We start from the raw sequence: 20,742 nt of genomic DNA, 5'->3' as shown, positions 1-20,742 counted from the left end.
AAACCAAGCATACGAAGCCTCTGAAGTCCTGTGTACGTTCGGACAGGCCGGTGCATGATTTATGGAAGCCCCGTGGGCAGGTAGTACAGGTGGTTGGGGTGTGGTCGCAGCGAATGGTTCGAAAGCACCACTGGCATTTGGACTGGGGGCCAGGGTTGCTCCCGAAGTCGCCCGCCCTAAGAAGAACAGAGAGGAGAGTAAAAGAGAGAGAAAGAGAGGGACAGATAGAAAGAGAGAAAGACAGATGGAGTAAAACGCAAAAAGGGGAAAAGAGAGTGAGAGAGGTGGGGAGAGAGTAGGAAAGAGAGGGATAGAGAAAATGAGAGACAAGAGTGTAAAGGGGGAAGCTAGAAAAGGAGGGACAAAGAAGGAGAGAGGACCAAGAAAGAAAGAGAGAGCGAGTCCGAGTGGATTGAGTTGGATTCGTAAGGCTCCCCCGGGAGAGAGACACCACGGGAAGTCTTTGTCCTGCTCCTCATGCTGTAATGGGCTGCACACCTCCCAAAAGTTCAATTTTTGATCAGCCAACAGTATGATTCCAAAAAAAAAAAGTCTTGAGGATAATTAAGATGCTTTTTGTAAATTGTGAGACGACTCTTTGTGTTCTTTAGTGACATAGAATTGTTTTTGCCACTCGACAAAAAGAACATGATGCCAACAGTAAAGCATGGTGGTGGCAGTGTGAACGTCTGGGGCTACTTTGTGGTTAATGAAATAAGGAATTCTTGTGTCTACCAGAAGATCCTGAAGACGAATGTCCAGCCATCAGTTCATGCCCTCAATATTAAACGCTCTTGGGTCAAGCAGCAGGACAACAATCCAAAACACACAAGCATGGTCCACCTTCGAATGGCTCAAAGAAAACCCAAAATAAAGGTTCTGGAGTGGCCAGGTCAGAGTACGGATACAAATCCAATTGAAATGCTTTGGTGTGACCTTAAACGGGTAGTTAATGCTAGAAATCTCCTATATGACAGATTTGAAACGATTTTCCAAAGAAGAGTGGGCCAAAATTCCTCTACAGTATTGAGAAAGACTCATTACCATTTATTGTAAACGTTTGATTTCTGTTATTGCTAACAAAAGTGGTCAAACTTACTATTAGGTTTAGGTGGCAACTACTTTTTCATATAGGGCTAGATAGGATTTAATTTGTTGTGCCTTAAATTGAATCAACATTTAAAAACTGTTATTTTGTATATCCTTGGGTTGTCTCTGTGAGATATCAAAATTGGTTTGATAATATGAAACCTTTGTGAGTGATAAATACGCAAAAAACACAGAAATCATCATGAGGGCAAAAACATTTTCACGGCACTGTACATGTCGAGCTAAAATTGAACTAACAGAGCAACGAATCGGACTAGTTTTAACTTGAACAGGAATAAAAATCTTGAAAAGTGTGGTTTACCTCAAGCTCTCTCAAGGCGTTATCGCACTCCTTCTGGCCAGGGGCCTGCTGAGTGCACAACGTAATCAGCTGGTTGATACTGTCGGTCACGGATCTAAAACAAGAAATGGAAATCAATCAGGGAAAAAATATTTTTAACACTTTTATTCCAAGGCTAACATGGGAAAATATGTATACTGTGGACAAAGCAGAGGTGGGTAGTAATGGATTACCTTTACAACGTTACATTGACTTGAGTGTGTTTTTGGGGCATTTTGTATTTTTAAATCACTATACCTTTTACTTTTACTTGAGTAGATTTGTGAAGAAGAAAGTGTACTCTTACTCCTTTACATTAATCAACATTAAAGCCGTTACTCAAATACGTAAGTGCGCGTATGTCTGTCTCAGTGGGTAGACCATACAGTTTACACTTCCCTCCAGTCTGAATTTGTTTTTTCAGGGATTCTTTGTTTTTGACCGAGTATTGAGAAGGTTAAATTTGTTATGTATTTAATCTTATTTTACATCTGTAAACATTTTAATTCATTTTTCCTGTGTTTTTAATTCAACGAGTTTAACAAAACTATGTCAAGTTTATTTGTTATTGCACTAAAATGGTCAATAGCTTTAATTAACATTTTGTTGTGTGTTTTTCAAAGATTCAGAGTTGCCTGAAGTTGACATTAAAGTTGCTTGGTACAAAAACGTTTTATCTTTCGTTCACTGTAACTTCGTTTACTTTTCACGGTTTCGCTACTTCATGGATTTGCATCGTGCTTTATGTTCTGCATTCTTATTGGCTAAACAGTCTTCCCACTTATTATTTGACGGTACAGTTGTTATTTGTAAAAAATAATAATAATAATAATAATAATGAATAAATATTGTTATACGTTTTATACTTCAAATGGTGAAACAAATGCTGTGTCCTGTATTATGGGTTTGTTCTTTGGTTTCAGTACATAACTGAGTATTTCATTTGATAACATTTGTTTAAAAACAAAAAAAACGTTTCTTTATCACTAATTTTGCCTATTATGGTTTATTTTTTGGCAATGCAACTCCTGCGATAAACAAAAGATTGCTGTATATGATGTCTGTGGCTGTCAACGGGAGCAAATGAAGAACATAAAAAATGGCACCCTGATATCAGCGTTTTGGAAAAAAAAATCCACTGAATTCAGTACAAATGTATGCACGTTACTTGTAGCACTAAATAATCCTACCATATATTAGATTTAATAAATGTGATCTTAACCCCTTAACATCCGAGCAAAATTCACCCAAAATCCCAATCCAGGACGTACCTGAAAGGGGGAAGAGAGAGATCAGAAAAAAAAAGGAACGGATAAAAAACGACAACAGATGCTTCCCGCACCATTGAGTAACATGGTTCAAGATAAAAGCCGATTGACCATTAAATGTAGAAGACAAACAAAATAAAACAACAACGAATACTTCCCACACCAGCAGCACCACACTCATGTCTGCATGAGAGGAGGGCAGTGCAGCCAAGATTGACACTGATCAGCTTGCACCCCTTGAGATCTTTTATGCCATTTTATGTCATAGTGTCTTTCATACTGTATTGCAGGAGATAGCAACTTATCATATTATTAAAATGTTATTACCATGTTCATTATTATAAGTAGTGTTAGATAGACTCAGTTAACCACAAAAAATTAATTTCTTTAGAAATTCAAAATGGGCCAGCAATGTTGAGTTATTTGCAGAACAGGTGCACGTGCGCCTTAACTGTCCTTAGGGGGCAACACGTTGGAGATCCCTGCTGTATTGTGAGCAGACACCTGCTCTGCGTTCTTCGAAATCTCTCTGAAAGTTTCTTTCACCCTCTGTCAAACCTTCCCTCCTCTCGCGATCACACTCACCCCCTGTCTCACACCCTCTCTTACCCCTCCTTCCTCACTCTCTTTTTCTCTGGTCCCCATTAACCGTGAAAGCTGAGCGATCTCTGTCCTAATGCAAATATTACATTTCTGTGGTACCTTGCAGCGGCAGCTAGCAGGTTTTTAGCGTTGGCTGCAGCGGGATCCACTGACAGGCTCTTGGCAGCCAAAAGCAGCTTGCTTGAAGCCATCGAGATGTTTTTCAGGTTGCTGATCACCTGCACTTGGTCATCCCTCTTCTGAGGTGACAAAGCCACATTATAAAACAAACACAACATAAATCAAAATTACTATGAAGCAGTAGTTCTTAATTATTTTCAGTTATAGTCCTCTGGAAAGATGAAAACCTCCTCAACCCCCCAAAGGTGGAGTCTGAAGTCTCAAAGTGATATTTTTTTATTCATGCTGTCCACTACCAACATTTTTAGAAAGAGTAAGAACTAGGGATCGACCGATATTGGTTATTCGGTGCCAATACCAATACAGACTATTCGTATTAAGAGAAGGCCGATAACCAATATTTGGAGCTGATACCCATTTGCTGTAAAAGCTTAAAATTGGCTTAAGATTTTTTTCATAATGCAAAAAGAAGCAAATAATATTTGGAACAAATTCAAATAAAACTGTAATGAATTTTTGAAACCTTTAACAAAAAGATTTTCAACAAAATGACTAATCTTTCCTTAAACGAAAAACTAACAATGCAGAAATGAAATAAGGTTTAGCAGCAACTTGTCCCATCCCATCCCATTAACTGCACCGCTTATCCTCAGTAGGGTCGCGGGGGTGCTGGAGCCCATCCCAGCAATCATCGGGCAGTGGGCAGGGGACACCCCGAACTGGCTGCCAGCCAATCGCAGGGCACACAGGGACAGACAACTCGCTCGCTCATTCACACCTAGGGACAATTTGGACTGACCAATCCACCTGAAATGCATGTCTTTGGAATGTGGGAGGAAACCGGAGTGCCCGGAGGAAACCCACGCAAGCATGGGGGGAACATACAAACTCCGCATAGGAAGTCCGGTAGCTGATTTGAACCCACACAGGAGGTTCCCAAGACCTTAGAACTGTGCTGCACACGCGCTAACCACTGTGCCGCCGTGCTGCCCCGCAGCAACTTGTATTAAAGGTAAATAAAATCTTAAAAAGCTCCCTGAAACATTTTACATGAGCCTAAATAAATAGAATACAATACAACCAACATGACTTATATTATCTTAAAACAACATGCAAACAGAGCTCGGAAATTGAAAAGCGTGGGCACTCCTGTTTTAGAGCAAAATTGACAAACTAACGTTATGATAAAAGCTCATTACTTCTGACTCAATCACAAACAGAAATGCTTGATCGAAAAACAAATGTTATGATTACGGCTAATTAATCAATATCCACCTGAACGTACCTCTCTAGAACAAGTTAACAACTCTTTTTACGCTATTACTTAATCGCAAACACAATTTTCTATCACGTACACAGGCATGTCGGCACATATTAGCTGAGCTGCCGCTCTCTCCTGCTTTAGTGGCTCCCTAGTCGCTTATACAATCAAAAAGCTCGTCCCTGACTGAGCCTTGTTGTTTAACTTTAAATCTGTTCAGTGTATTAAAAGCTAAAATTGTTTCGTATCCTACAACTTTTTGAGGGAGATCTGTGGACATTTTAATTTTTATGTCATGTGTTTCTCAGGGATACCTGCAAAACTAATGAAAATTACTAGTTACAAAATAGTGAGGTGCATAGTGTTTTATGATAACTGATAATATATAATTAAAACAATAAACAATATCAGAGGAGCCGTTTATGAGCCAAAATAGAGGCGGCCCAAAAAAAGCCGGTTTTCTTGAGTGCTGTCCCCTTTGGTGTGAACAGTAGGAGGCTATGCCGCTTCACATGACAACGCCATAATGACAAGCCAACAGGGTTGGGTAGGGTTACTTTAACCGGATTACTTTCAATTACTTTTGGATTACGCCAATACCAAATATGCTAATAAAAGACAAAAGAAACTAAATATGAATAAAATTACCAAATTTTGTGCAGGCTTGGGGAGTAACGGAATACATGGAACGGCAAAAATGATGTTGGAAAGTTGTTTGGATTTATTTTCATTTTGTTTCTGTCGCATTTTATGTTAGTTTTGCCGGAGATCAAAGCCAGGAGAGAAAGCTTACCACGTGTTTTAAATATAATTTTATTCATATTTAGTTTCTTTTGTCTTTTATTAGCATATTTGGTATTGGGGTAATCCAAAAGTAATCCAGTTAAACTAACCCTACCCAACCCTGAAGCCAACAGAGCAGCCAAGTTGGTGTCATTTTCACGCATGTTATCGCAACACCCATTGCAGCCTGGTCATCCTGGAAGGGTCCTTTCTCAAGGTTTCTCACTTTTCCTCATGTTGAGGTTTTTAAGTTTTTCCTTGCCCTCATGTAGGTTTTACATCAGAGGATGGAGTCATAATCGTCTGAGGTTTGCAATTATCTGTGGTCTGTGCAGCCCTTTGAGACTCTTTGTGATTAAGGGCTATACAAATAAACATGACTTGACTTTACCATTTTAAAAAAATGTCTTCCTCTATAAAGTCAGATTGCCAAGAAACATGGCAATGGCAACATTTTCAAGCATTTTAAAAAACTTCGCTCACATTTTAAAAAAAAGTGTTTTTAACACTTTCAAGCACCCGTACTAACCCTTTCTGTGAGCCGCTAATCCTGTAAAATGATTGTCTAGTCTTCATCATCTCCAAAATGTTAGTCTGGAACTTTAATGCCTTCACGCCTCCATTTTCTCTTGTGTCCAGGTGGTGTCATTACAGTTATCGCCCCAACACTCGTTCATTTTACAAAATGTACCTGAGTGTGCCCTGCCATCTCGATGCCGGCATCCAAGAAATTGTCAAAGTCTTGGCTGAACGTCCCCGACACTGAAGCAAGCTGGCTACTGGAGCCCTTGGAGGCGTGAACCACCTCGCCCGCAGACTGGTTTAGGTCGGCCGCCGTCCGGTTCAGATCGCTCTGCGCCTCTTGGAAGCTCTTAGAAGCTGAAGGGATCTAAAAATGGAGTTAAACTTATAACACCCCTTTATTTCCAGGATCTCCTCAAACCATGCTGGCTATGAATTCCTGAGCCCATTGCTGTATTGCCGTATATTTATCGCGGTTTCACTACTTTGTAGATTTGCGTTGCACATTTTTCTGCAGCAGACAACACACAGCAAATGCTACTATACAAAATCATACATGGACTTGCTCCCTCATATCTTTCAGATTTTATTTCCCCCTATGTTCCGGTCCAAAGCCTTCGTCCTGAAAGCGCTGGCCTACTGGTGATCCCAAGAGCCAAGAAGTGTTACGCAGGTTCGAGAGCGTTCTCAATCCGGGCACCGGTGCTGCGGAATGCTCTTCCCCCTGAGATCCGATCTGCAACCTCAGTGGATATATATATATATATATATATATATATATATATATATATATATATATATAATCTCATCTCATTAGCTGTACCTCTTATCCTCATTAGGGTCGCGGGGGGGGGGGGGCGCTGGAGCCCATCCCAGCCATCTCCGGGCAGTGGGCAGGGGACACCCTGAACTGGTTGCCAGCCAATCGCAGGGCACACGGACAACTCACTCGCTCATTCACACCTAGGGACAATTTGGACCGGCCAATTCACCTGAAATCCATGTTTTTGGAATGTGGGAGGAAACCGGAGTGCCCGGAGGAAACCCATGCTAGCACGGGGAGAATATACAAACTCCGCACAGGAAGTCTGGAGCTGGATTTGAACCCACTCAGGAGGTTCCCATGACATGAACTGTGCCGCACATGCGCTAACCACTGCGCCCCCGTGCTGCCCATATATATATATATATATATATATATATATATATATATATACACACATACAAATATATATACAAATATATTTATATATACACATATATATATATATATATATATATACATACATACATATACTGTACAACGCATCATTAAAATTCAAGCCTTTTTCAGGATGTCAATCTCCCGTACAAACATTGCTACAAGTTCAGTGTGCCCTATATATGAAAAACATATGATAAAATACTTTGGGGAGGGGATGTTGGGGAGGTTTGGGTTGCGCCTTGTTATCTGATGGGCCTTATAGTGCAAACGTATGGTACATATTCAATGTATGGGTTAACTCACATTTTCAACAAGGAGTTTCTTGCTAGCCTCTCCGATGCTTTTGAGAGCCATGTCTACGTCCTTCTGACCAGGCAGGCAGTTTACACAGTTGTTCAGTGAATGTGACACGGCCTTGGCCACCTGCAGGTTCAAATCAGACCAGAGGAAGGTTTAATACCATTACAAGCCTCAGGATTTATAATAGAAAAGGTTGCTGCGTTAACAGACATGTTTATCAGGAACACTGGGAATTGAGCCAGGAGAGCATAAATCATTCAGAATGTTTGCCCTTATAAAAAAATACCGCCTTTGCTTTATATAACAGATGTTGAGCTGCTAATTTCCCCCTCCTGCATGTAAATATTTACTAAGACTGCATGTTTAATAAGTCTCACAACATATGTCAAATATCTGCATGAATGAAATTAAAGTGTTTTATAGTTTCAATATTTTTCTCAATATTCAATATTAATATATCATATTGTTAAAGGGAAAGTGTTTATTATTGGAGCACTAGATTTTGCTTTATTGTGTTGTTTAACCAATGACGAATGCCAAAAAGCACAAAGAAGAATACAATATACAAAGCCTATGTGACCAAGCCATAACATTTTTCTTCTCTTTTTTTTTTCAAATACTCTCGCAAGGTTTTTTTTTGTGGTTATTGGGGGTACCAATTGCAGCAAGATGGTGGCCGATTATGTCATTTCCTTCTAAGTGAGGCAAATATAAAATAGATAGTTTTTTAAAGGCAACTTTATAGTATAATTCATGTACTTTCGCTTATAATTTGAATCTATATAGTTTTGAATAAATGTTTTTTTCACTACGGAGAGGGGCTAAATAATACCCATTTAAGGAAAACTTGCATTTACAGATGCATTAATCTATTACATTTTAGGCAATGGGATTTTTGGGAAAATGTATGTATCAAAAGAAGAGGTAAGATTGGGCCTAAAGAATCCTACCCAACCTAATCCAGTCTGAGGCCAACCAATTAACTTGATTTGCAAGACTCAGCCCGAAGTAAACCTGAAATTCCATATATTATTTGTGAGGACTCGGGAGGAGGAGATGGGAAATATGAAAACAAATTTAAAACCTGTCTTGAGTAAATCTCAAATGTATTGTTTTTTTGAGCAACATCTCACCCCATATAGGTGTTGAGTAAACAAGACTACATACATTTTTGCCATTGCACTTAATAAATGTCCATAATTGATAAGTAATCTTTACACTAATAAACATTTCATAGTGTCCTGTTTAGGTGTCCTCTTGGGCGCGACCCACAGGGGGTGAGATGTTTCATAGGACAATGCCGTACAAACTAATGCCAGCTGCAATTAATTACAACGGTAGAAAACTGCAATGGCAAAGCAAAGCTACACAATTCAAGCACTTTTCAATCACTGAAAACACAATATTAAAATTCAAGCATTTTCAAAGATTTCAAGCACCTGTACGAACCCTGAAGATCTTACTTCTCATAAAAAAGTACTTGTAGCATTGGAACATCACTCAAAAGTTGAAGACTATAAGACATTTATCTTGACCCTATTTTAAATTGACCTTAAACAACATAGAAAACTAAAATCCAATTGAATGCACCCCGATTCTATGTGGATACAAAATTATTTGGGATCTCACCTGGGCCAACCTTTGCTGGCTCTCAGCATCTCCGGGAGAGGCAAGCGCCTCTTTGGCCTCATGAATGAGAAGTGCCGAGCCCTCCATGACTTCGCGTGCCGAGTCCAGCATGGCGGCTGCAGATTTCGGGTCTGTAGTAGAAGCGGCGACGCCACGAGCCGCCTGCGCAAGCGTCTTCAAGGCTTGAGCAGTCTCTCTGGCTGCAATGCCTACAGAACACGAGAAAAACTTGATTTGAAAAATGAACAAATACCAGGACAGGGTTGTCCAAACTTTTCAAAAGGCGGGCCAAATTTGTGAAAATGTGTGTGGGCCGACTATTCAGCCTGGCATTGAACAATTCATAAATTCACCCTGCGTCAAACGTTTGCAGTGCTTGGCGATCAGCATCGCGACCTCTTAGCTCGTTCTTGTAGCATTTTCATTTGAGTCTCATGAAAAAGCGCTGCAGTGCTGTTAAATCAGCTTCCAGCTGCTTCACCTTTTCACAGTGTTTGTTTTTAGTTAGCTAGTCTTAGCATGTTTTGGCTGGCAGGGCCTCTTGACATTATATTCTTTGAAAACATTACTTTTGGATTACTCCAAACCAACCATGCTAATTTAAGACAAAAACAATACAAATAGAATTCTAAATTGTGTTTAACAATGTAACCCTGAAAAAGAAATAGAGGAAACCATGGTTAAGTGGTTGCTGGTACTCCTACAAAAAGTGCTCAAATTTTAACCACGTAGTATAGTTTATTAAGCAAAAATAACATTTTATTTTTTACTTTCACACAGTAGACAAGATAAGCAGTTTTAGTTTACATTAAGAAATTGTTAAGAACCCAATATTGTTTTAAAAATACCAATTTTCAATACATCTTTTTATTCGTTCAAAGTGGACTACAGATTACACGTGTCTCTCTCTTTCACCAGCAATTAAGATGAAATTATTCTTCAGGGGAACAAATATTTTAAGGCCATATCAAATGACTCCAAATGATATACTGCGTCGTCGAATGACAACCGATGGAGGACTGTTACTGCCATATGTCGAAATAAATGTATAATTAAACAAATACCAACAAATATATGCCATAAAAATACATGAACACAAAAATAAATCACGCAATGTCTTTTAGTATCTTGCCAGTTGCATTGAAACATGGGAACTCATATCTTAATTGTCGACTTATTTGAGAATTTTTGTTGCTGCTAAATGTTAGCGCACTACTTTTCGATTGAACTATTGTTATAACTTGGTAAAGAGTTTTGCTTATTTATCCTGACATTCTTTAATCTTATTTTACTCATTTATGTCTTTATTGCGTGTTTATCCTGGAGTGCCATGTCTTATCTCATTGAAAACAATGCACACTACGTTGTTATCAATAACTAAAGACAATTCAAATCAATTAATTTTTTTATTTGGGTATTTATTTTGTCACAAAAATATTTAAATAAAGAGGCTGATCAAACTCAACTTTTCATCGATTGGGTAATCAGTGATGAACGAATCTGTTCCAGGTACAATGTTTAGGCAATTTTACCCGCATGATAAAATAAATTACGATATAATAATGAAATAAATATATGATCGAATGCATAAATAGATGAATGAATTGCATGTATGTCATATGTTTTAGGTATTATGTGATTCGTGTAGGTGTTCATTTAGTTAAATGGCATATATTTGTATTTATTTATTCATTTATACATTTATTTCTACTTATGGCAGGATTGACCCCCCATAAATACTAACCTGTGTAGTGTTCATTCCCTTGTGCAGCACAGGTAAGGAGCTGAGCCATTGATGAGCCAACTGACTTTGAGGTGCTGCCCAACTCCTGAGCGCACTTTTCCAACTAAAAAAAACATTGCAAAAAGAACAGTCATAAACAGAACCTTTTTATTTATTTTTTGGGGATGAATAAAGTTCACTCACTGATTCTCCTGGCAAAGGTTTCAGTTGCTCATTGCTGGCAGCCAGTCTAGCATCCTGCAACTCATTTTTCAGTGTCTGGATGGCGGTGAGTGCAGAGTCGATCTCCATTGGGCCACACGCTTCATGTGCCTGGTAAATACAGTAGTAATAAATGACAAAATAATTGTATGTAAATTTATAAAGAATCAGCTCCTTTATTTTTAACTTGTGATGTGACAGGTTGCAAGGTAGACTTCAGCATCCAAGGAAATCAATTAATACTACAGTATATTCATGTGCAGTGTTTTTATCAGTGTTGGGCTGTCAGGACCTGCAAAGCCTTCTTTGATGGCCCTAAAAGATCTGAATATAGTGATGTTAATTATATTTTGTCCATCAGTGCTTATTAAATAACTCCGAATTGTGTGTCAACTTATTTTCATTGGATCGCCCTGGTTGTGTTACTTCCAGATGAGTGCTTTCATATTTAAGCATTTTATTAATCACATTTTAGCCGTTACTTGTGGCTAGGCTCAGAAACCTTCCCAAAGATCTTCACAAAAAATCCTGAAGGCCGTCTACCCTAAAATCATTCTTCGAGAAAGCTGTTGGTATAGCCAAAAAGATTCAGATGGAAACACCACGGGTTTCAAAAACCATAGGTAGTAGTAAAAGCAATCACACCAACAGCTGTTTAACTTGAAGGTACAGAGCTGCACAACGAAATATATTGTTTTGTGTTTTTATTAGCGAAAGGTCAGACAACTTCAAAGCGAACAAGCATTCATAGGTGGGGAAATGTTTTGTCTGTCACGTTTAGCCAAGAAATAATATTTTAAGCCCAAGCCTAAGCCCGACCCGATCCAAATTTTGGGCCAGTCGGGCCTTTAATGTCAATCATAACATTCGGGTCAAGCCAAGATTCTCTCTGGTTTACTTTCTTATTCATCCACCTGCCTAGTTGTTCTTTGTCTCTATACCGTCTTGTTTAACTTAGATTTCATAACAAAAGCTTTTTGTGTCCTGCATCCACATGGCTCATCACATAATCCCCCCCACTCTCGAGTACTCCGTGTTGCCACCCCACTAAGCGGACCTGCAATCCATCTCCTCCACCGAACTCATCACAAATAAAATAGTAAATATCACTTCCAAGAGCCCACTAATAGAGCTGGTTCAATAGCAAATGACACATAACTAATTCAGACTGGAGCTGAAGGCCCATTTGTAAATTGCACAACTGTTTTTTTTTTAATTACTCTTTGTGAAAAACATAATGCAAAGTTTGTCCTTTACCGTTTGTGCAGCTGTCCTCAGCTCGGCGAGGCAAGTGGCCAGGTTCTTGGCACAATGACCCAGTTGCATGGCTGCAGCCTGATCCGCCACTGTGGGAACTGATGACTTTGCAGAGGTCACCATCTTACTGCCGGGCTGTGTACAACAGCGAACATTGGATTTAACTTTAGATCTGCTTTGTAAAGCACGACCAAATAGATAATAAACAATCTTACATCATAGATCTAGTATGTCATTTTTAAAATCACACCTTTCTTTTCCTTTTCCAAATAAGCGAATAAACTGTCCTTACTGTACTAATCCAATTGTTCCGTTTGGATTAGCTCACATTCTTTCTAGACCAGGGGTCACGAACCTTTTCGTAGCTGACAGCTACTTATTGTAACCGATTTGCACAAACAGCATCCGGTTTTCTAAACATTTCTAAAATATAAATTAATCATGTTGTTACTATGATTGTAATCACGAGGTAAAATTGTAACTTAAGCTAGTCTCCAAGCACTACCATGTAAATAGTTTACCCTGGACTACCAGGCACCGCATCACTGACTCCTAGTGTGAACATTAAAATTGTTACCTGACCTTCTATATCTGATCTGTATTGCTGTGCATGCGAAATTAACATTGTGCAATATTGTATGGACACATTTGGTTTGTTTTTTTAGAATAACTTCAGGACACATACAGTTTCATTCGTGTTCCTGGGATTTTCGTTCTAAACTCCACTTTGTTTTTAACAGATCAGTAAGGAGCACGAATTAGTAAACACTTCTGGTTACCTATATCAACAAGTGCACAAGAGCAGTACTTCACGGGCTACTAAGAAAATCAAGGTTCTGTTGGACTTTTTAGAAAACATCCCAACATGGAAAAAACTATGTATACTTTAATCAGCCTTATTTTCAAAGTATGTTTCACAATTTTGGATATCACGATTTAACACTCCTTGTTAGCACATGCGTGCAAGTGTGCATGAGTGTGTGAAATCTTGCACCTGTAGGAAGTTCTGGCTGGCAATAATGAGAGCAAGTTGTGCACTGATGTCATCAGGTTTGGCCTGACTGCTGCGCACCCCCTGGACCAATTGAGGGATGTGGTCAGCCACCGCCTGAAGAACATGCAAGAAAACGATTAAAAATTGCGAACGTAGCATTATCAAATCATAAGAATAGAGCAGGTAATAGATTTTCTTGGTACCAGAGAAGACACAAGTTGTGACATGCTGAAATAGTCATCAAAGGCAAATGTTTAAAAATATTTAAATAATAGACAAGTGGTATTAATTGAGTTGTTTATTAAAGCAGTGTTTGTAAGCTGGTGGGTTAGGAACCAAAAGTGGGCCGCGGACCCGTTTTCAGTGGTTTGCAGGACTTTGCCTTGGTAAAGTAATGCTAATAAAATAGGGTAATTTACACTCCTTAACAGTAGATGTCGATAGTTCCCTGCAAACGCGAGTTGACACGCGCCATTGTAAACCACAGAAAAAGACAACGTTTGGTTACACGTGTTGATCGTGGCCAGACGATTTGGCGCCACAGTACGTGGTGAAGTTAAGATCAGGTTTACTTCGAGCCAAGTACCTTCAATTAATCAATCGGGGTCGGGCCGGTTCAGGCTTTTACACCCGCGGGGCGGGACCAGCTGCATTTTTTTAGGCCGGATCTTACCTCTACCAAATGCAGATACAGCAGTCGACAGTCTTTTTCCAGAGTCTAACTAGAAAGCACGCTTCTCAAACTTGCTCCGGATTTTTTCTTTTTTACTCCCTTGAGCAGTCACTTTGGTTTTTTGTTTGTCCTTTTTGCTTTGTATAACTGTTCCACTATACACCTTAAGGTACCACTTGGACATATCATCAGTGACTCTCCCAGGTTTATCGGGTGTTTGGGTCTTAGACACCTTCACCCAGGCGACCCAGCCAAGGGTGATCAATTGTTCGTCTTGTGTCCAGGTAGCGCACTAAGCCACGTTTCACCCCTATTCGACCAAAACCAGCAAGAAGACTTTTCAACTGCTCCCAAGATGTTGTTGATGGCTTGTCATCTATGCAGTCCATATATCCCAAGGATCCCGAGGGCACAGTGCAAAGACCTGCCTGCAAAATGCCTGCAGTCCACCTCAATAGGCTGACAGCAGGCTTTCCACCCATTCTTACGGCATTCAGCTATGAGATCGGTGTACTTTACCCTCTCCTGCGAATTGCAACTGCTTCCGTATGTCCACCAGTCTTCTTGGAGGGTTAAGGTTTCTCTCCTGCTTGAACCAATGACTATTTGTTCCTGGTTAGATGTTTCTGCTTGCAAGTGTCACCAGCATCAACCAAAGGGAAACTGGTCGTGGCGCCACTGATACCTGCCATCTCCCCTGAGGATGTGTTCTAATGATCTTCTTTTCTGATGGAGCTGACACGCAGTTGAGTCTATCAGGCCCCAGGTGAATAGGTACGCAGGGCTTTTGAGGACATCATACACAGATTTGACCGGAATTTGAAGTGGTGTAGCTCCACCATACAAAGTTCGGTCAAAGTGACCTTCCGGACAGCAATGTGCTCATGCTTTGTCCAGGCCCCCTCCTTGCTCATGCCCACCACTCTGCTGAACTGCTGCTCTTTAATAGTGAACCTCAGTGTGTCCCTAGGTGCGAATGAGTGAATGAGTTGTCCGTCTCTGTGTGCCCTGTGACTGGCTGGGATGGGTTCCAGCACCCCAGCGACCCTACCGAGGATAAGCGGTGCAGTGAATGGATGGATGGATGGACGGATGGATGGAATGATTGCTCCGAAGCAGAGTGCATTCAATCTTAGAGATTGCTGATCTTTTGCTTTTTGTTTTACTTATTTTAATTTATATTTTTGTCATTCTTAATTTTTGTGTTCAAAGTACTACATGGAATGATCAATGTGCCCTTTGATCAATTTTTTGAGTTCTGTCGAGTTGATGGTTTACGTGGCCACAGTAAAGTTACAGGTGCCTAGACCTACCAGCAACTTGCATGGAAACTTTATTTCTTTCAGGATACCAAAAATTTTGAATTTTTTGCCTGACCGGGTTGTTAGTGCAATTTCGGTGCAAACTTTTAAGCAAAGGTTGGCAGAGATAGATTTTTCAAATTTTCTTAGGGGATGGGGCGTAAGGTGACCAAATTTGGCCATGCTCACTCTCAGCATTAGTTTTGTGTCATGTTTTGATTGATGTATCTAACAATACTTTCAATAAACATTACATTACATATTTCTCAGAGGCTAAATTGGTTGAAATAGAGCTCATTCGTGTTAAATGTTGAAATGTCCTTGGGCAAGACACTAAACCCCTGATGCCCCTGATTGGCAGGTAGGCGCCTTGAATGGGTGCCGCTGGCTATCGGTGTGTAAGTGTGTGTGTTAATGGGTAAATGTGAAGAAAATTGTAGAGCACTTTGGGAGGCCTAAGTGATTTGAAAAGCGCTAAATAAATGCAGACCATTTACCATTTAAATTGTTAGTTTTTTTAATACTATCATTTATCTATAGCACTAAAGAGTTCTTATTTTATCGTTAAGCATATTCAGGGATTAACTGTTGTTGTTCAATTTGAAATCTGTCGAGTGAGTAAAAATTCTTAATTGTCGTGTATTTTACAATTTTTTTGTAGATCTGTGAACAGTTTAATATATATATCATGTGTTTTCCCGGGATCTCATGCAAAACATATGACATTACTAATTAATAAATAATTTGGTGCGTATTGTTTTATTATTATTGATAATATGTCATTATAAAAACAAAAAATCTGAGGAGCCTTTTGGGAGCCCAGCCAAAAGGGCCAGTTTTCCAAATAGAGCTGTACTCTTGCTTGATTCCTACAAATTAAGGCAAGTTAAATTCAAGACCTTTTAAGACTTTTTGAATGCCTCTTAAAATCAAATTTAAGACCAAGTCGAAAAAAAACTAACACAAATGAAATGAACGAAACAGAAAAACACAAATATTTCTTGCACACCATACATCGTGCCTCGTACACATCACCTGGCACAGCTTCTAGCCATGGTGAAACTTTTTTGTCGGAAAGCCACTTCTCCATAGATGTACACTTTCCCATGTTCCAAAGAAAACAACGCTGTCCGATGTTGCTATGTGTAGTGTGGGGAGACCTAAGACATGCCTCTGCTCTGAAAGGCCCGACGAAAACCACATCACCATTTTGATGGTTCCGTTATTGTGGTCACACAATGTCGTCAAGAAAGTAAATTTGTAAATTTTTAAAAAAGACAATTGATAAAAGTTACAAAATAATTTTAATTCAAACATATATAAATGTCATTAATGTGAAACACTATCAAGATTTTAGAAATTTGAATTTAAGTCATTTAAATCCAATCCAGGCCTTATTTATAGAATAAAGTCACTGCCTTTTAAGATTTTCAAGGATCCGCGGAAATTGTCTTGGTTGCAACCAGTACGGAGCGGTGAAGCTTGACATGACAACGCCATGATGACAAGGCGCATCGGCGTCATTTACACACACTTTATTCTTTATCTTTCTTCATTAAATGCCTGGGTTTAAGAGAAACACTGAAATGGCAAAAATTCAAGCATTTTAAGCACTTCAACCTAAAATCAAGCTGAACTCGAACACAAAACATTAAATTTAATGCATTTTCAAGTATTTCAAGCATCCATACGAACCCTGCTAATAACACAAGTGTGCTGCACCCAATAGTTGGGAATCATTGTCCCTACCGGCTAACCCAATGTGTGCTCACCTTACAGCTCTGAACCAACTGTTGGTGAGAGGCTGTGTTCTTGTTTGTGGCTGCAGCATTTTGAGCGGCGGCGATGGTTTGCGTAGCAGCGGCCGCACCTTGCTTAGCAGCATTCTGACGCACAAAAAAACACAAAAGAAAGTTCCCTTCATTCAAAACCTATGAAATCACAAAAAATAAAACTTAAAAACTGCACTTTCACGGTGCTACATATTAAAAGCTGAAGTCTCAGGTACTGTACATGTATCATTATTGTATATACAGGATTCATACACATTTTTAATGAAAATATTCAAGTATTTTTCAAGTACTTTCAAGGCCAATTTATCAAACTTTCCAGTACAGTACCTTAAAAAAATCCAGCTCCGATCAAAAGAACATTTTTTGTTTACTTTGATGTTTAAAATAAAGTCATACTCTTGCTGCTACCGCATACTTTGTGCATTTTTTTGCAGTTCCAATCTATGATCTACAATGTATTTGTGTCAATGGGCTGCTATAAATTGACAGGAATTCTGCAGTTCTGCTTCAACAATGCACATGCAGCTTAGCAATGTCACACTTGTTTTCAAACATGGAAATGGCTCTATAGGTGTTGGGTAATAATAAAGTTCAATATGGAAGACAAAAAAAATAAATTATTGCATGTAAAAAAGCAGAAAAAGTATCCAAATTTGGACTACATTTTATGATATTGATTGCTCTGAAGCAGAGTGCATTCAATCTTTCGACTGCTGATCTTTTGCTTTTTGTTCTACCTATTTTAATTTAGATTTCTTGCGTGTTTTTTAGAGGATCTGTATTCAAACAGGTTAAAAAAGAAATTTAAATACTTATTTTTTTTCCCATTTTATCATGTATTTATAGCACCGAAGAGTTAATATTTCTAAAAAGTATCTCAGCAAGCCGAGCCAAAAGAACTGGTTGTCCTCCTCGGTGTGCCATTTTTTCTTCATATATTGCGTGGTCTATAGAGTCAGCCAACCAAGAAATATGGCAATGGCAACAATTTTAAGTATTTTCAATTTCAGCACTTTACCTATAGTTCAAGCATTTTTCTTACCTTAAAAACACAACATTAAAATTCAAGCAATTTCAAGGATTTCAAGCACCCATACGAACCCTGCAGACACATAAGCACTCTTAACAATAGGGGGCAGGGTACATACTGTACAATAGAATTGCGAACACTTCACGCTGCGTTCACCCTGTGTTAAATGTTTAGCCCTTTTAAACCCTTGAAAAGTCTTGAACCCATGGTGCCCTCAACTGACGTCCACAACAAACACGCAGGGCACACTGCAGGGTAGGACACGGTAGAAATTTCGAAGATAATGTTATATTTTAATGTGCTACTTTTAGTTGTCAAAATTAGGTAATGGTAAGTGACATAAATTATGCAATTTAAAGTAGGAAAATTTTCAATATTAATAAATTTTTACTTATTTGGGTGCCATCTTCTTTTCTTTATTGGCAACCAGTCTCCTTACATGGAAATTCCAATTTTTAAAAAACAAACTTTTTAATATGATCTGGGCACTGGCTTAACAAACTTTATATCAATGTCTGCTTTTTTTTCAAGGGACTGTGTGTAATACCTGACCACCTGATTTCGCTGCATTGAGTAGTGCAACCGAAAATATGCGCTACAAGGAACAAAGAAAAACACAAACTACGGAGACTCAAAGTGACCAAACCACACAATTTTTCTTCTCAATGTTTTTGCCCAGCCTTTGACAAGAACGAGACCGCCATTGAAAAGGGACCATGAAATATAATGCAGGAAAAAAAGAAAATCTAGAATATGTCGGGATACTGACATGCTCTAACCAAACACAACATGAAAGTAAGACAAAGCAGGATACGTTGGAACACTAACTTATGACCATTGCTTGACTACGAGTGATCCCAAGAATCAAAAGGATATCTGGAAATTCGAAACCGTTCTCCGTTCGGGCCCTGGAAGCTGTCAACTGGACGTTCTGTTAATACCTATATTTCATTTTGACGATGTGTGTACTGTCTGTTTATTCTCCTAATGCTGGAGTTTTGAGTTGTTCTTTGGCCTCATGTAGGTTTTACATCAGAGGAAGGCGTAATAGTAGTCTGTGCATCCATTTGAGGCTTCCAAATGAACATGATTAGACCTGGTTTTTGTGTTTACCCTTAGCAGCAAGATGGCGGATAATTATGTCATCTCCCTCTGGGTGAGCCTAATGATAAGTAAAATTAATACAAATTTCTTGACATATGAGTATTTAAAAAGAAATGCTCGTTTGTATAATAATTCATGGATTTTTGCTTGTTATTCAAATTAACAATGTTATTTAACAACTAGACGTGCTTCACAATACACAATGTCCCTCTAAAGAATTCGCATTGCAGCAATCAGTCGAAGTTGCACCAGGTCATACTGAAAAAAATAAATGACATGTAAATATGTCATATAATAATTTTCAAATCACGTATTTATACGTCTAGGGCAGGGGTCTCCAACACTGCCTAGGAACACTTGAGTAGTCTGCGGATAGGTTCCGCAAATAGCTCACAAGTGATCATTCATTTTGATTTTCCAGGATTTTGGATTTTCAACTAGCATGATTGTTAAATTGTTGACTGAAACTATTTTATCTTGACATGAAAACACCATGACCTGTTGCTTCCAATATCGGCTTAAAAAATTGACACATTGGTTAGCCAATAATATTTCCAACAAATTTTCATGCAATGTATTCAAATTGGAGTCGAAAATAAATGTGCGTAAATGCAAATCGGGCATCCACTGTTACGCACGATTATTACGTGCAAGTGTGCACAATCCTGGATTGACTTCTGGAATAAGAAGTCAAACATTTACATTTCTTTCACAATGTTCACAATTGGCCAAAATAAAATACACCATTGCAAATGTTTTAGGCCTGTAAACTGGTTTTCTCCAAATGGCCATTTTTGGAAACGCTTTGACATACCTTTAGAAAAATGTGTAAAATACAATGTTTCTTCAGATTGTGATCAAATTTGACCTGGAACCAGGTAAGACTTCATGCTATTGTCCCAGCTGTTTTCCAGCTTAGTGGTACATGCGACACTCTTTTGCAGGTATCTTATTGCAAAAAAGACATTCAGGCAAGAATCAAAACCTTTTTTAATATGTGCGTTCTAATTTAGATTACTCAATGTTAGCATTTGCAGGGATTATTTTAGTTTGGGACAAAACTTAATTGTGTTACCTTTCAAAATAGACCAAAACATCTATATTCTCAAACGGTTCAAGAACAGAATTTAATTTACTTTGGGTACGTCTTGGAATGGGCGAATTCTACTGGATTGTTAAGTGGTTAATATCCCCGAATGCAAAAAAGTTACAATAAGTAATTTTGTCTCCTTATTATTCATTCAACCCCCTACAGACCTCAAGTCTGTTGATCAACTTCTTCTTGATGGCGTTCTGAGCAGCAGCGTTGGTGGCCACTCGAAGGCCCTCTGCAGCCTCCCTCAGACGCTGCTGCTGATCTTCGTTCTCAGGAAAGGCAGCTGCACCCTGAAGGAGAACACACACAACAAATATAAGTACGTGCTGGATTATTTGCAGATTTTATTGGGTCATATAATTCATTTGGTTTGGGTTTAGAATATAATTACCTTTAATGTTGTTGATTTTAATATGGTAAAACATTGTAT

The 20,742-nt window shown here is 38.9% G+C and overlaps 1 protein-coding gene across 2 annotated transcripts in view; it reads right to left on the bottom strand.

Annotated features, from left to right (window-relative positions):
• The window catches only part of LOC148367670 (talin-2), a 191,567-nt gene that overhangs the window by 49,688 nt on the left and 121,137 nt on the right, over window positions 1-20,742 (bottom strand). Inside the window, exons 23-33 of one of the 2 annotated variants that reach the window (XM_088334687.1) lie at window positions 20,474-20,602; window positions 17,062-17,175; window positions 13,316-13,429; window positions 12,322-12,456; window positions 11,047-11,175; window positions 10,864-10,966; window positions 9,120-9,328; window positions 7,494-7,613; window positions 6,156-6,353; window positions 3,400-3,536; window positions 1,412-1,505 (exon numbers count right to left, since the gene is read on the bottom strand). In XM_088334687.1, the coding sequence (XP_088190813.1) occupies window positions 1,412-1,505; window positions 3,400-3,536; window positions 6,156-6,353; window positions 7,494-7,613; window positions 9,120-9,328; window positions 10,864-10,966; window positions 11,047-11,175; window positions 12,322-12,456; window positions 13,316-13,429; window positions 17,062-17,175; window positions 20,474-20,602 (1,482 nt within the window). Of the gene's footprint in view, window positions 1-1,411; window positions 1,506-3,399; window positions 3,545-6,155; window positions 6,354-7,493; window positions 7,614-9,119; window positions 9,329-10,863; window positions 10,967-11,046; window positions 11,176-12,321; window positions 12,457-13,315; window positions 13,430-17,061; window positions 17,176-20,473; window positions 20,603-20,742 lie in introns of both variants that reach the window. The other variant, XM_088334686.1, reaches the window with a different exon arrangement.

The sequence above is a fragment of the Urocampus carinirostris genome, chromosome 4, assembly GCF_059441175.1.
Source record: "Urocampus carinirostris isolate Australia breed hairy pipefish chromosome 4, RoL_Ucar_1.0, whole genome shotgun sequence".
Classification (NCBI taxonomy): Eukaryota; Metazoa; Chordata; class Actinopteri; order Syngnathiformes; family Syngnathidae; genus Urocampus; species Urocampus carinirostris.
The sequence above is the reverse complement of the archived record's forward strand: the minus strand, read 5'-3'. Positions and strand labels throughout refer to the sequence as shown.